This window comes from Portunus trituberculatus, chromosome 19 (genome assembly GCF_017591435.1).
Source record: "Portunus trituberculatus isolate SZX2019 chromosome 19, ASM1759143v1, whole genome shotgun sequence".
Lineage (NCBI taxonomy): Eukaryota > Metazoa > Arthropoda > Malacostraca > Decapoda > Portunidae > Portunus > Portunus trituberculatus.
Genome location: NC_059273.1, coordinates 19600964 through 19617611, shown reverse-complemented (window position 1 = coordinate 19617611; position 16648 = coordinate 19600964). Strand labels below are relative to the sequence as shown.

The 16648-nt window shown below is 45.2% G+C and overlaps 1 protein-coding gene across 17 annotated transcripts in view; it reads right to left on the bottom strand.

Moving 5' to 3' along the window:
- The window catches only part of LOC123506365 (SLIT-ROBO Rho GTPase-activating protein 1-like), a 273604-nt gene that overhangs the window by 52194 nt on the left and 204762 nt on the right, over positions 1–16648 (bottom strand). For 3 of the 17 annotated variants that reach the window (XM_045258410.1, XM_045258428.1, XM_045258416.1), the window contains exon 1: positions 5235–6133. The exons of 9 other annotated variants lie outside the window; for them this stretch is intronic. In XM_045258410.1, the coding sequence (XP_045114345.1) occupies positions 5235–5421 (187 nt within the window). In that variant the 5' untranslated portion in view covers positions 5422–6133. Of the gene's footprint in view, positions 1–5234; positions 6136–13323; positions 14067–16360 lie in introns of those variants that run through there. 5 more of the 17 variants (XM_045258415.1, XM_045258417.1, XM_045258411.1 and 2 more) reach the window with 4 other exon arrangements.

Genomic DNA, 16648 nt, shown 5'->3' with positions numbered 1-16648 from the left:
TGCTTGCCTGCATATGCTCTCTCTCTCTCTCTCTCTCTCGATGTATTCGTTTATCGTTTGGCTTCGCTGTGGTTTGTCGTGAGTTCTATAAGGTCTGTTTACATATCTTAGGTGCAAACAGACAGAGGAGGAAAAATGAGAGTGGGAAGTGCAGGTGTATAGGTAACTCCGCTTGCATGCATTCTTTTTGTTTCTCACGATTCGTCTATTGTTTGTCTTTATTTGAGTTTGTCGCTTGTGTTTTGTTACTCATTCACATGTCAGCATTCCGGATTTCCACGGTGTTTGTAAGGATATTGATGATAGCTGTTTCCTTTTAAGCGTAACTTTATCAGGCGCACTCCTTGTCTTGCTCAACGTTTGTGTTTGTTTACAAGGCGAACCAAGGCGGATCTAGTAGTGGCGGGAGGTGTTAATCTGCGAGAGAATGGGCATTAACAAACAAATCAGATAAGCTTTAGTTAGATTAAGATTAAACAGAAATTCTACCACTTTAACTGCAACTTCTTTTGTGTTTTCGAATTCACTTTTTTTTTTTTTTTTTTTTTTTTGCAGATAATATTGCTTTTATAATTAGAGAGTACGCCTTGTGGTCCCCAAAACATCAATCTATCAACAATACACCAATATTTCTCTTCTCTCCCACGTTTACAATATTTTTAGCTTCACAGCCACTCCATTCCATTCCTCACTGCGTTAGTACAGTACCTCGAGTCACGACTGTCATGCTTCTTTTAAGGCTTCAGTTGTCACTATTCTCATCACACCAACTCACTTCCGCATCGTCAGTAGCAATAATGAAAAGTGTTGTACGTGAAATCAAAAGTTATGTGCTTAGTAATGAAAGAAAGAGAAGGAAGCAAGGAAGGGAACAAGGTGACGGTAGAGATAATAAAAAAAGTTATGTACGAAAAGGAAAGGAGGAGGAGAATAATAATGGATGAGGGAACAAAGGATGATGTAAAGGGTAAGAAACACAGGGACGGAAAGAAAAGGAGGGAACGAGAGAGAGAGAGAGAGAGAGAGAGAGAGAGAGAGAGAGAGAGAGAGAGAGAGAGAGGCAATGATGACAGTACAATTGAAACAGAATGAGATCAGAGCGTAGGAAATCTTACGTAATAACAGAATGAAGAAGTAACACGACAGGCATCATCCGAGAAGCGCCAGATTAATACAATATGATAAAATGAGAACACTTCATGCTTGGTGGGGAGGCAGGACGGTTATACTACGATATCCAGTACGAAGGAAATAGTTGAATAATACACTACTGAAAGAAAATTTGGGGAGTTGAGTGAGAAAATAAGCACGTAGCGTAGAAAAAAATAAGGCCAGGAGGTGACTTCGAGGATTTAAGAGTAGATATAAGATTAGAAATGAGAAAGGTTTACTCAGAGAACTTTAAGAATAAGAGGAAAAGAGCACACATTATAAATAACAGCAGTAGTTACTAAGAGTGAAAAAATACAAGCACAGTGGAAATAAGAGAAGTTTACTAAGTTTACTCAGAAAACTTGAACACAAGGAAAAGAGAAGCAAACAGTAGAAAATTGAGAAGCACACACTAGAAATTGTTAAGGTTACTGAGAGGATTAAGAGTGAGGGAAAACATACACAGTAAAAATAAGAGTATGTAGGTTATTCTGAGGACACAAGGGTTAGGGAAGGCGAGCTGGGAGTAGCAGAGAGAGCAAAATATTACTTGACTTGTAAATGTGACTGACATCTCTAAGCTCGACAAAAGTTCCTGAGAAAGAAGTAATCCCATTTTCTTTATGGCAACAGTGCTGGGCCAAAATTTATCCTTATTCTTTTAAATACCTATGGCAGTTTCACTCATCTCAAATTACTAACCTTAAGAAGTGAAAATTGAACCACCAAATAATCCACTAGATTTTGAGTTGTGTCGAAATTATAATACATTGAACTCGTATATGTATAAAAGAAAAAAAAAGGTATATGAAAAACTTCCATTAGCTACTTTTCCCATCATTGTTCTTTATCAAAATAATAATAACTTAACTAGAACACGCATTAAAAATAAATAAAAAAACGCCTCATCTTTTCCTAAGCATGTCAGTTAAAATTATCACCTAAACTTGTAGAAGTCAATTTCAATAAGCAGGGAAGCCACATCAGTGCAAGGCTTCACTTTCACAGACGGAGTCTGATTAATAGCTACGTGTTCATATCTCCAATCAGATTCAGGTTTACTAGTTCTTCTCTCCTAATTATTAAAAACGACACGTTCAGATACCAATCTACTACTTTCTAATTGTTACACCGTTGCGAATAACAATGATGTATATTAATCACACCACACTGAAGGCGGAGATGTCTGGCTGATACGCCGAGGAGTCTCCACAAAAAGCTAGGTGAGGTTTACAGTATTAGATGTATTCATAATTAATTTCCTGCTGCCAGACGCGACACAGTTAAGAAAAGCAGTGTTGCTCGTAATATTTGATGAGTGGCTAACTTGTCTTCATAATTCATTCTTTCCTGCTGGCAGACGAGACACGGATAAGACAAAAGAGTGAACAAGTAACACATACCTGGTGTTCACAATACTTGAAGAGTGGTCATCATGTCCTCATAATACGTACTGGTTAGCTTTTTAATGATCAGGTGTAAAACTGAAGCGTGTTTAAATCTTTCTTATTCCTTCGTGAAATCAAATATGAGGGCAGGCGCAACGACAAATAATTCCAGCTTCAAATGAGTATATAGAAATTCTCAGCCGTAAAAGGATCAAGGAGTTTATATTATATACATATATATATATATATATATATATATATATATATATATATATATATATATATATATATATATATATAATTATAAAGTATCGAACTCCTTCCATCCACCATGCGCAATATACGAGACACAACAGTTATACTATGCTATACACTCTGGATTCTCATTACGGTTACTTTCAGATCAGAAGATGGATAAAGTTTTCATTTTTATCTTTTTTTTTTTTTGCTACCGTATTGATGATGCAAATATAAAAATACTCTTAAAAATCCATGACTCCCACTAAAATATGAAAGTATTATGGAGACAAAATAATCAAATACTTCAGATGACGGTCCATTGAGAAGAAGGATTATGTACAGCTTAGCCATCCCACCTAGGATAGGATATGACCAAATAAGTTGGGATAGGTTAGGGTAGGTAACCTTATCTGAACAACCCTAACCTACCCCATGTGTGACTAACGGTAACTATTCACGTAATTTGAGATGTCTATAAACACTAACGAGTTCGCTATACCCGAGCCATAAGCCTACATGTGGCGACCACTCCTCTCTCATCATCCGTGGGCATCGTGGGGCGAAACAAGAATAAGCCAGTCTTTCTCCACACATACATACATATACACACACCTACGCGGAACCACTGACCTACATCAAGAACCCTGCGGGGAACAAGAAACGTAGCCTAATTTTGCCTCTTACACTAACCTATACCCCATACAGATCCTTAACAAGAAACGCAGCCTGATTTTGCCTCCTACAATGCCTTGTACCCCTTACACACATCACTATCCTACATAACCTACCTTATATCACTTGTCCTGTGAGTAAGAACAAGAAACACATTTAAGTTTTCACTCATACACTACCTTATACCCCATTCACAGATCCCTAACATACTTAACCTACCCTACACAAGCCTAGTCCATGCCTCACACGTTGCATTGTGCCCCTACTCTTATCCCTAGCTTACTTATCAAGTCCTAACCTTCCCTACATCAGGAGTATCGTGAAGGACAGGTAGCACAGCCATACATTTGATTTTTTTGGGAAGCGGGAAAGACTGGCCAAGGGCAACAAGAAAATATATAAAAGGGCCATACAGTTGCCAGTCCCCTTACAGAGCCTAAAGAGTTAGCCAAAGGAAAGAGATACATGTTTTGAAACCTCCCTCTTAAATGAAGCCAACTCACAGGAAGTTGGAAATACAGACACAGGCAGGGAGCCCCAGCGTTTAACAGAGAAAGGAAAGGTATGAATGATTGATGGTACCGGTTAACTCCTTCGTAACCCTACACGGACCATATCAAACATCTTACTCCCCCCAGCAGGAGCATCGTGAGGAGAAAAACCTAGTCCCACCTCACGCCCCGCCATGGCCGCTCACGCCTCGCACTGTCCTTGTCGCCACAGGGTGTAGCCGTGGAGGGACGCATCACCGCCTCCCAGGTATTAGCACCGTCTCGCCGCTCAGCCACGCACGATATATTAACGTAAAACTATAATTGAAGCCCTAAAAAATCCTATTATAAGGGCGTTGGCGGTGCTTCGGGACACTCACCCACTGCAGCCGTCGCCACCGCCACTCTACACACGACAAGTCTGCCCGATGCATTAACATTCTGAGCACTCCGTTAGTCGTTACCCTCCTCACACCACCGCTAACATGCAATGTCTCCAGCGTACACAGATACGATTTAGTATTTGTAAAAGAATAAACAGAACATGTAGAGAAATATCAATCACATCAGTTGGAGTCAGAATATAAAAACATCCTATTCTACACAAATATTCTCCTATCAATATATCGTTATTATATAGAAATTTTTCCGATCATACTTTTTCCACCTCTTTCTCTTCTATTCTTATAGCTTATGGAGTGACGTGTAGCAGATGAGGAGTGGCCTTGATAGGGAGGGGGAGGGAAGGGAGCCTCTCGGCGTGATCCACAATGCAGCCACGACAAACAAGGAGGGAGGGACGGAGGGCACAAGAGGCCAGACAGGGAGTGGGTTCAGTAGCTGCGAATATTATGACGCTGCAAAGAAGACGATGCTGATGGGATGTAGCGGTGGAAAGGTGCGTATTAGCACACAGGCACAGAAGAAAGAGTAAGGAGACGGCGGCTGAAGGAAAAGAGGGAAGTGAAGGAGAAAGTATAGGTGATGAGGCGGTGTCACATTCTGAGGGTGACCATGAACACTACAGCAGCAGCACAGCCACTCATCTTGCAGAGCTTCACTTCCGGAGAAGTGGGCGTGGTGGTGCTGGTTCACGTTCCGTCCCGCCGCCTCCACACCTTGGGGATTGTTGGGGGAGAGAAGGACGACACGCGACGACAGTACACACACACACACACACACACACACACACACACACACACACACACACAGAGAGAGAGAGAGAGAGAGAGAGAGAGAGAGAGAGAGAGAGAGAGAGAGAGAGAGAGAGAGAGAGAGAGAGAGAGCTCACCGTCAGTATCCTGTAGATGGTTGAGGTAGATCTTGTGCAGGTCGGTGCCAGAACGGGTGGACCACCATTGCTTCACCCGTCTGTTCTCAAGAGACAGCCACTCGTGTAGCCCTGACAGCTTAGCCAAGGCACCGGGGGCGCCGAGTCCGGGCGGGGTCCCCACCACGGATAGGTTCCCGGTGCTCATGGTTCCTAGGGGAAGGCTCCTCGCCGCCCCTCACTACACCGCCGCCGCCGCCGCCATCCTTCACACCGATCACTGTCTCTTACTCTCAGTCTGCTGTGCGCCTCGCCTCGCCGCCCACACCGCCAGCGGCACTCTCGCGGGGTTCCACAACACACCTCTCCACCTCAACAAGGGTTCACCTGGTCACGAAACCACAATGGTGAACGATCGGCGGTGACCTGACCCCGTCAACGGCCCAGTTTTTACAGTTTCACGCTCAAGTCACGGGTACCAAGACAATGGGTGACCGCGACCCCTACAGTAGGGTGACGGCCGCCTGGCTACGAGGCGCCCTCAAAACAAACGTAATGCCACCAGATAGAGGCTTGTACCACTAACAAAAACAACAACAACAATAATAAACGACAATAACAAACGTATCACAGCAGCACTGTCTTCAGTATCTCTCTGTATTCCCCCAAGCACTACACTCATCCGATCACATAACACTGTTGCCAACGCCGGGAGACAACTGAGACTGGTAATGTTTGCTGGAGTAGAGACCGTCTTTCCTCCCCTTCCTCTCCCTCCCAGCCCCACAACGCGCTGCAAAGGGAAGGGTGGGGGAAGGAAGAGGCGGCGGAGCGTGAGACGGAGGTGTTGGCATAGGAAGGAACGGCGGCTTTCACAACACTAAACTTGCTCCAAACAATAACAAAGTAACGAGAGAGAGAGAGAGAGAGAGAGAGAGAGAGAGAGAGAGAGAGAGAGAGAGAGAGAGAGAGAGAGAGAGAGAGAGAGTATAATATTGTTTGAACTAGAAATAAAAATAAAAAAAAAGGGGAGGTGGTTAGATGAAGGGGTGTGGTGTAAGAAAGGAATGGGATGAAGTGGAAGGGATGTGATAGAAGTGGGGAGAGAGGAAGAGGAGAGGGGTGAGGGAGGAGGAGAAAGGGGAGGAGGAGGGAGGGTCAATCAACAAGGCAGACGTGACGTAGGTTAGGGGTTCCACTGCCTCCACCCCAATACTGTCACGCCCTTTGCTCTCTTCCCCTCGCTCCCTTTTCGTGCTCCCCCTCTTGGATTACCGTGTTCACCATTTCCAGAGAGAGAGAGAGAGAGAGAGAGAGAGAGAGAGAATTTACCAGAGGTTTTATGAATACTTAAAGGAAAAATATACTACAAACAAGCAGACCGTCATACTGTGACGCACAACAAGCTTGCTTAAGTGCGTGCGCGTACGCACGCACGCACGCACACACACACACACACACACACACACACACACACACACACACACGGGCGACAAGTTAACAGAAGTCCCGCCAGACGAACATAACTCAACTCCTTAGCACAAAAAATGCACACGGCAAGACCACAACTTGAGGCAAATAAGCACCTACATCCCACGCAAGCCCCCTCCCCTCTCTCTCTCTCTCTCTCTCTCTCTCTCTCTCTCTCTCTCATATCTCCCTTGCCGTAACCCTATGCTCTCCAGGGCACAAAAACACACCACTGGCGCCTCCGTGGCAGGGCGGGTCATTATCATCATTATTACCCTAGTCTCCCATTCTTACACGCGGGTGTCACATGCAGCCATATCAAATTGTATGGCACAGTTGAGGACAACACACACACACACACACACACACACACACACACACACACACACACACACACACACAGCGTAGTGTAGTGGTTAGCACGTTCGACTCACAATCGAGAGCCCCGGGTTCGAGTCCCGGTAAGCGGCGAGGCAAATGGGCAAGTCTCTTTAATGTGTGGCCCCTGTTCACCTAGCAGTAAATAGGTACGGGATGTAACTCGAGGGGTTGTGGCCTCGCTTTTCCCGTGTGTGGAGTGTGTTGAATGTGGTCTCAGTCCTACCCGAAAATCGGTCTATGAGCTCTGAGCTCACTCCGTAATCGGGAAGACTGGCTGGGTGACCAGCAGGCGACCGAGGTGAATTATACACACACACACACACACACACACACACACACACACACACACACACGGTAGCTCAGTGGTTAGAGCACTGACTTCACAAGCCAGGGGACCGGGGTTCGATTCCCCGACCGGGTGGAGATATTTGGGTGTGTCTCCTTTCACGTGTAGCCCCTGTTCAACTAGCAGTGAGTAGGTACGGGATGTAGATCGGGGAGTTGTGACCTTGTTGTCCCGGTGTGTGGTGTGTGCCTGGTCTCAGGTCTATCCGAAGATCGGAAATAATGAGCTCTGAGCTCGTTCCGTAGGGTAACGTCTGGCTGTCTCGTCAGAGACTGCAGCAGATCAAACAGTGAAACACATATACATTCACTTATTTCTAGTTGAGTTTCCCCTAAGACCTACGTAGTGTTCGTGAGTTTTCTTTGGTGCCTCGCTTTGTCGAATCATGCCTCTTGTAGCCAGACTAATGGGAATACCAGATGAAATGTTGGGATGATATCATATCCATTGTTGTTGAGTTTCCTTAATGAAGCCTAGCGTAAGGAGAAATGAATTACATGGGGGAAAGATACAGGCCAGGCATTGTTCCGTGTAACCGCCAGTCTGTGTTGTCAACGGATTTCAAACACCTACCCGCCAACACACCGACCCACCCACCCACCCATCAGGCATCCACTCATCCACCCGTCCTGCCTTCCATCTCCACCACCACCACCACCACCACCACTCTATTAACTGGTTTGGTGAGGTCGTGGAGGGTGGGATGGTCTGGTGAGCTCGTGGAGGGTGGGGTGGTCATGTCAGAAAAGGTCACAAACGCCTCGTCCAGACCCGCTTAGTCCCTCCCCTTCGTCCAGACCCGCTAAGTCCCCCCAAGCAAGACCTCACTCCAATCCTGTCTTCCCGAGGACTGAAGGAGCAAGGAGGAAATAAGCCTTAGAAATTATACTCGTCACTTTGGAATTCGTGACGGTACAATATTTAAATACTAAACACTTTTGCTTCATGGTGAGTACTTTGGTGGCAGCGCTGATAGGAGAAAGGAGAGGAAAATGAGGACAAGGAGAAAGGGCAAAGGAGAGGAAATGTTGTACTGTGCAGGTGCTGGTACTGAATAAATGTGCAATATGGCTTTGAGAAATATGATTCTCTCTCTCTCTCTCTCTCTCTCTCTCTCTCTCTCTCTCTCTCTCTCTCTCTCTCTCTCTCTCCGGATGGATCTCAATGACACACACAAAGATGACGTCAGTTGTTGCTACACTTATTTTAAACAATAATGAAGATAATTGCTTCTTCGTAAATACTTTTGAGTCAGGAAACTTCTCTTATCAAGTTACACTACAACAGCGGCTGGAAAAAAAAAGAAAAAGAAAAGAAAGGAAAAGAAAAGTGGAAGTGCGTGTGTACTTAACATTAAAGCTCTGTGTGTGTGTGTGTGTGTGTGTGTGTGTGTGTGTGTGTGTGTGTGTGTGTGAAAAATAACCTTCACGAACTTCAGTGTAGATTCGAACATGGAAATAGAAACAGACACTTGAAATTATTAATGCTTGTCCATCGATCTTGTCAGCGAGTCTTGGCAAGAAACGAAACGTGAGATGCTTGATGCGACAGAGAGAGAGAGAGAGAGAGAGAGAGAGAGAGAGAGAGAGAGAGAGAGAGAGAGAGAGAGAGACTCATTCTTAACGTAAAAACAATGTAAAGATGGACAGTGGACACGCTAGAATGAAGTTATCTAGTGTGTTCAGTGTTAAATTAGACGTAATTTGCATATTCTTATCGGGATGAAGTAAATCGGAGAGAGAGAGAGAGAGAGAGAGAGAGAGAGAGAGAGAGAGAGAGAGAGAGAGAGAGAGAGAGAGAGAGGATGCAGATAAGGAAAATCAAGGGCGCGGTTGAGAGAGAGAGAGAGAGAGAGAGAGAGAGAGAGAGAGAGAGAGAGAGAGAGAGAGAGAGAGAGAGAGAGAGAGAGATGCTTTCTTGGTCATGATGGATACTATCGGTTAGTTTCAAGGTCAAGTGTGTGTGTGTGTGTGTGTGTGTGTGTGTGTGTGTGTGTGTGTGTGTGTGTGTGTGTGTGTGTGTGTGTGTGTGTGTGTGTGTGTGTGTGTGTGTCATTTTACGTTTCGTCGCCTCCAATGTTAATCAAAAACGAGAAATTATCATTCTACTTATATTTTCATCATCGTTATTATTTTCTACATAAATGGTGATTGCTTGTGAAATGTCTGTCTGAGTTGCCACTTCCCTGCCTTTGTCTGTCCCACAAGCTTTCACTCACACTTCCTCCCTTGAAATCTTCGTCCATTTCACAAGATTCACTTACGCACTTCACTTGGGAACTCTGTAAACATTCATAAAAAACGGAACTGATCTTCCTTTCCCTTATGACGTGTGGTAAATCTACCTAGAATTACAACCATTAACATGTTCAACCCTTAGTGATTCTGCAATAAGTGTAGTTGTATTTTCTTACTCTAGGAAAGGATGAGTCAATACGTTGATCGTTATTAAAAAAAAAAAAAGTTCAAGTGAAAAGCATATAGCACAATGACTCGTGTACAAATGCTGCAAAATCATCCTATAATAGCTAGGACACGAGTAAATGCTACAGTATATATTGTACTTAGTTGCTTACGCATCCGTAAGAGAAAATAGAGAAAAAAAGCCAAAAAATGCGCACGTATTAGTCCATCTCTTAGTGACATATCTACATTAATACAGGAAATGATGTTGTTTTCTCTCACTACAGGCATGGTATGTGTAAATTTGTGGTGCGTGATTGCTGTTAGAAGCTAATTGTCAACAAGCCAGTAAGCGAGGCGGGCAGCAGATGATGGTGATTATGTAAATGAAGACATCAATGGAGGAGTGAAAATATCATAATCAGAACAAGACACAGGCGATTCTACCTTTAGACCAAAACAATGTGTGGGTATTCTTAACGAAAGACTGCTGAGTAGGTACCTATGATATGAGCGTTTAGTATAAGGCTGAAACGATGCGCAACGATTATATCACTTCGAGTAGCTAAATTCTCAAATGGGTTGTATTCAAAGACCACTGTGATGAATACCTAATCGGGTTTGCATTACTATTCATATTGGTGATATATAATTCATATCAATATCGTCATTAGAATCATACAAACATCCTTGAAAATAACTGACTTTCACTATACAGACTTAAGAGATTGAGTAAGACTGAGAATTATGAAAAGACTAACATATTCTCTCTCTCTCTCTCTCTCTCTCTCTCTCTCTCTCATGCAGGAAGGACACACGGGGAAGTCATGCAGAGGTCTATGTATTATATACCCAAGAACCTGACACCCCCAAAAAAACCTGTCTAGAATCCTGCTGCCACATCCTCCTCCAGATGTTATATATCAGCCACGTTCGAGTATAGAAGTACACCGGATTTATTTACCTATCTATTATAATTTTTCCTCTCTCTCTCTCTGTACTTTCACTTTACTCCTTATTTGATTTGACTCTCCCATCCTTCAGTGTGTGTGTGTGTGTGTGTGTGTGTTTCACTGTTTGATCTGCTGCAGTCCCTACGGAACGAGCTCAGAGCTCATTATTTCCGATCTTCGGATAGGCCTGAGACCAGGCACACACCACACACCGGGACAACAAGGTCACAACTCCTCGATTTACATCCCGTACCTACTCACTGCTAGGTGAACAGGGACTACACGTGAAAGGAGACACACCCAAATATCTCCACCCGGCCGGGGAATCGAACCCCGGTCCTCTGGCTTGTGAAGCCAGCGCTCTAACCACTGAGCTACCGGGCGTGTGTGTGTGTGTGTGTGTGTGGATTCGAAGATGTATATACATATATTATCTCTCTCTCTCTCTCTCTCTCTCTCTCTCTGGGTAAGAATAAGATAAATGTAGCAATTGGAGCAACATAGTATAAATTAAATACATGCCACCCATTCTCTCTCTCTCTCTCTCTCTCTCTCTCTCTCTCTCTTTCACTACCATTCATCTCGGCCCAAATTTGCTTCCTTCACCCTCCCCTTCCTCTGGGCGACTTTCCCCTTTGTTCTTCCTCCCCTGCTTCTCCTACTTGGTCTCGCCCTTCCTGTTCTTATATGACACGATTAAGTTGCTAACACATCACACCAATAAAAAAAAATAAAATAAAAAAGTTATAAAAATATACGCCGGCTATGCAAACATTAACTATATAAACAAATGTGAAATGAATATATATTTGTAATTTAACCGTCTACAGGCAATGCTATATATAAAGGTATGATACAATAGTTCATTAAATAGAAAGTGATAAAGCTAAAAGATTTCTTTTCATTCCTAAATGCTAAAAGTATGATTATTAATAGGGATTGATTGAATTTGGCAAGGCAAATGTCAACAGGAAATTACTATTGACTTCTTAATACCGTGAGATTCAGAGAGAGAGAGAGAGAGAGAGAGAGAGAGAGAGAGAGAGAGAGAGAGAGAGAGAGAGAGAGAGAGAGAGAGTGAGAGTTGTGAACGTTGGATAGTTTCCTCGAGTTAAGACAAAAATTGACTACCAATAATACATACTTCATGTTTGGGGTCCAGACACAACCCGCTATCATGCACTGCCTTCCCGGAAAGAGGACACACACACACACACACACACACACACACACACACACACGTCTCAGTCCTACCCGAAGATCTATGAGCTCTGAGCTCGCTCCGTAATTGGGAAGGCTGGCTGGGTGACCAGCAGACGACCGTGGTGAATTACACACACACACACACACACACACACACACACACACACACACACACACACACACACACACACACGGAAACCCAGCAATACCAATACCTTTCAGACTTGTAATGTATCGTCTTCCCGGTTTATCCAAAGAAATGAGAAAAAAAAATGTTATTTTAAGCTTCTTCCTGACCAGCCGAACGATGCATTGAGTAACATGAGGAACGGGTTAAGTTGCAGAGTGTGAAAAGCGACCTCCTGCCGCAGGGAAGGCCGCAGACAGTGTGCCGGTAAGCTTCGCACGGCATACTGGTGGCTTTTGCGGCAGACCGATGACGGGGACGGCGTGGCTGCCTCACAGCTGACTCACGCGGATCCAGACACCACGCGAAACTTAAGAAGTCCGCTTCCTACCAGCTTCTGTTTCGCTCGTTCAAACAGTACTATGTAAGCTGTAAAGGAAGGACGTCTGCGCGCCTCTGTGTACGTTCTGGCTGGTGTGTTTGGGTCCTGCTGAGCCTGTCGTACTCTCCCCTACCTCAGCCACGCCCCTCCTCCCCCGTAACGGTCGGCTGGCGTGAGGCCTCCCGTCTAATCTCTCACTCACTTCTAACTCGCTCTCACTCTTTATGGGCCTCTGTATATTTAGTTAAGCTGCGAACTATAATCTTGCCTATCCCTTTATGTTGTTTTATCTCAAGAATAGCAAACCTACCTCCTTTCCTTCCCCGTCCATTCCAAACTATTAAATCTGGGTGTTTGCCGAGGCATTCCCCTCACGAGAACGGCTGATAGTGAGGTGGTGGGTGAGTCAATCGTGGTGCGGACGATGCAATAACACTTCCTGAGACCCACAGCACTGGCTACCCGTCCCAACCCCTTCTTCCGGCTTCAACTCCTACTCGCTCGTTCACACTCTTACGTTCTGCATCTTCATTTTCTTCTCTTTATTGTGATCGTGTTGTCAGCGCATCTGGAGGTCACACCGCGAAAAATATCGGTTTCTCCCTTAGCATGCATGTACACACCGCCACCACACTAGCTTGAATGCGTATGAATTTCCGGCTACTAAATATCAAGCCAGAAAAATATCGGCGTTAGGAGTGCATATTAAGAGCAGTTTTGGTTGTTTCACGTATACCGCACAATCAACCATGGCAAGCCTGTCACACACACACACACACACACACTACGGGTGTCATTACCACACCTGCCGTCACAGCCACGCTCACCTGTACCGAGTGAACTCACCTCTGATGAACAAGGCTTCGCTTCGCATCATGGTTGCTGCAGTATTATTCCGTCTTCAAAACACCACACAGCACACAGCTCACGCCCCTCACACCAGCTCAGTCTTCACAGCACTCCAGCCAACATTTGTTGCTCTGGAGACACACATCCACATCCTCCACTGCACAAAACGATTCCACCAGCACTCATGGACAAAAGGCAGCACACAGCACGTCGCACGATCCACACACAGGCCAGCACATGACACCCGCCGGCCAGCCCCTTGGCAGGAAGCACAGGGTGTCCTAACTTATGTCATAGCTGACACTATCACGCACAGCACACCAGCACCACAGCCTCACACTTTCACCACACAACTTCCCCCGGCCTGAGATCATGACCCGCGCAAGTTCACATTACCCAAGTGTAACCGGTAGATCAAACCAGTAAAAAACAAGGATGAAAGGTCAGCGCATGAACAACGCGTCTACCTCACTCCACGGCTGAGAAGAGACTGACACGCTGCTTGGCTGGCTGTGGCTGCCCTGCCCCCCTCACTCACTGAGCGCTCTCGGGCGCTCCACTCTCACTGAACGCTGCCTCCGTTCCCAGTACACACTCACTCTTAATATAATACACGAACACATGAACACACTGTCTCTCTTATAAGTCTTTGTTACAGAGTGATAAAGTAAGTTTCCATTAATAGTATTCGTGTAGTAAGGAAACAACAAAACAGTGTGGAGGGGCTTGGATCAGAGGCTAATCAATAACAGCTCGCTCGCTCTCTCTCTCTCTCTCTCTCTCTCATACACACACAAACTGGATAAGGGCCTACCTCTCCTCCCTCCCTCCCTCCCTCCCTCCTTCTCCCTCATCCCTCTACCCTGTCTTCTACAACAGCTCCCCCATTTCCCCAATCTTGCATGTCCCACTCCCTCCCTTCTCTCCACCGTACCCTACCTCTCCGTCGCAGCCTGCTAGTGGGTGGGGCAGGGCGAGTGTCCGCCACGTGTTGCTCACAAATATTCCCGACCAACACACACACACACACACACACACACACACCTTCCTGCTGACGCCCTCCCTCCTTCACCCTCCCTCCCCCTCCTAGCCTGTCTCATCTGCCCTTCTACACAGGTGGCGGGCGGGAGGACGGGCGGAAGGCAGAGGTGACGGGTGAGGGGGGCGGGTGCTTGACTCAGGTAAGGTAAAGGCGTGCACCGCTTCCCTTGGTGTCCACGTCCCTCCTCAGTCATTTCCCTCTGAACAAGGTTTGGTCTGGCGTCAGTACGGGAGACATTTTTAAGAAGAAGAGAAGTAAAAGGACCAAAGAAAGGGTGGAATGCATGATGGTTAAGTTACTCGTATCAGTTTATCCCTTCAGAACTGGAACACATTTTTATAATATTTTTTGTGTGTGACTAGATGATTTCATTAACATTAGAAAGGGTCTCTGAAGGGCAGAATATTAATGGCCAGAGTCTTCACATATGTTTCTGAAGATGTATAAGATCACAAAATAGTAAGTAGAATAAATATTAAAACGCGTCATGCTACTGAAGGAGTTACACAGGAAAACAAAGACAAGAGACAACGCTTTCCACGGTTTTCCTTCCTCTCCTCTCAGTTTTTTTTCTTTTCCACTTCCTCCTCTGCTTCACCACGCTTCTTTCTTTTCCTTTCTTATCCTCATTCCTTTCTTTTATGCGGACTTACTAACACTCCATTTTTAACTTTTCCTTCTTTGACAGTCAACAATTTACCTTCGTCGTTACTATCTTACTATTGATGTTATACGATGTTGGTCTACATTGAGGTATATCATATAAACCTAACCCCTATTATTCATATGTATCCTTTTTCTTCCTTTCTTCCTTGCTTCTCCTCTCCTTGCTCTACCTACAAATTTACTGTTTCCTCTATTCTTCCTCCTTCTCTGCTTATCGTCCTCTTCTTCCTTTACTTTCGCCTCTCTTTGATCCTTCCTTCTCTACTCCTCCTCTTCCTTCTTTAGCTTTTCCTTTATTTCCTTGTTCCTTAGGTTTCTCTCCCTTCTTTAATTCCTCCACTATTCTTCTTCTGCTTCTCTTCTTTATCTTTTTATCCTCCCTTATCCCTCTTCATCTATTGCTCTCCCTACCCCTTCTTTTTCTTCCCTTCCTCCTTTAATTCTTCCCTCATTCCGCCTCCTTTCTTCTTTTATTCCTCCATTATTCTTCTGCTTCTCTTCTTTCTCTTTTTATCCTCCCTTATCCCTCCTCATCTATTGCTCTCCCTACCCCATCTTTTCCTTCCCTTCCTCCTCTAATTCTTCCCTCATTCCGCTTCCTTCCCTTACAACACTGCTGCGCTATCAGCCTGGCGACACAGCCCACCCTGCCAACCATGCCCGCCCACTCTCACCCACGTCCCTCCACCCTGTCTCCTGTCACACACATTTCAACCCTACATAGTCACCGCCCACGCCCTAACCCATACCATAATGTTCTCTCTCTCTCTCTCTCGTGTCAGCCGCCCACTCGCGTAACACACACGCACACTGGGATGTAAGAGAGAGAGAGAGAGAGAGAGAGAGAGAGAGAGAGAGAGAGAGAGAGAGAGAGAGAAAAGCTGACGTGGAAGGGTACAGTCACACTAAACTATAATAGCAATGCATCTCTCTCTCTCTCTCTCTCTCTCTCTCTCTCTCTCTCTCGCAGTCAAGGTCAAGGTATCGTTCAAATTCCTCCCTCGCTCCTCCATCTTATGCAGTGACAAAAACAACAACAAAGAACAGCAATCGATAATCTCTTGCCTTGGCGAAGTACTTAGAACATACCGCGAGAAATATGCGCAGTAACACATAACAAACTATAATGTAAACAAACCACCCATTAATCTTCTCCCCGTGGAACACTTGGGTAGTTAAGGAACCATAACACGTACTTTAGGCGTTCTTAAGGCGTGAACCAGCAGAACAAACCCATGAATTATTACTACGACGCAACATAATCCATCAAAAAGTTGCGAGGATAACAGATCTGAGTTTCTGTGGGAATTTTAATGTCGTGTTTACCTTTAGAAGTCTTGTCTTGAGCGTGGGGATGCCTGGGTGGTGTCATAGAGTTGCGTCACCTGCCCGTCTGTGGGTAAGCACGTGGCTACCTGTCCCTCGCCGTCCGGGGACTAATTAGGCAGGTATATAGACACAGACCCCTATCAGTAAGCCGTTTGTTATCAGTCCTCACCCACGCGCCAACCGCAAACACAAGCGTCTCCTTCTCCGTCAACTCGATACAGCGCACTGCCACGCCCTCCTCTACCGCCTAGACCCCAGGACATGTTGCTCGGAATCTCTCTTCAT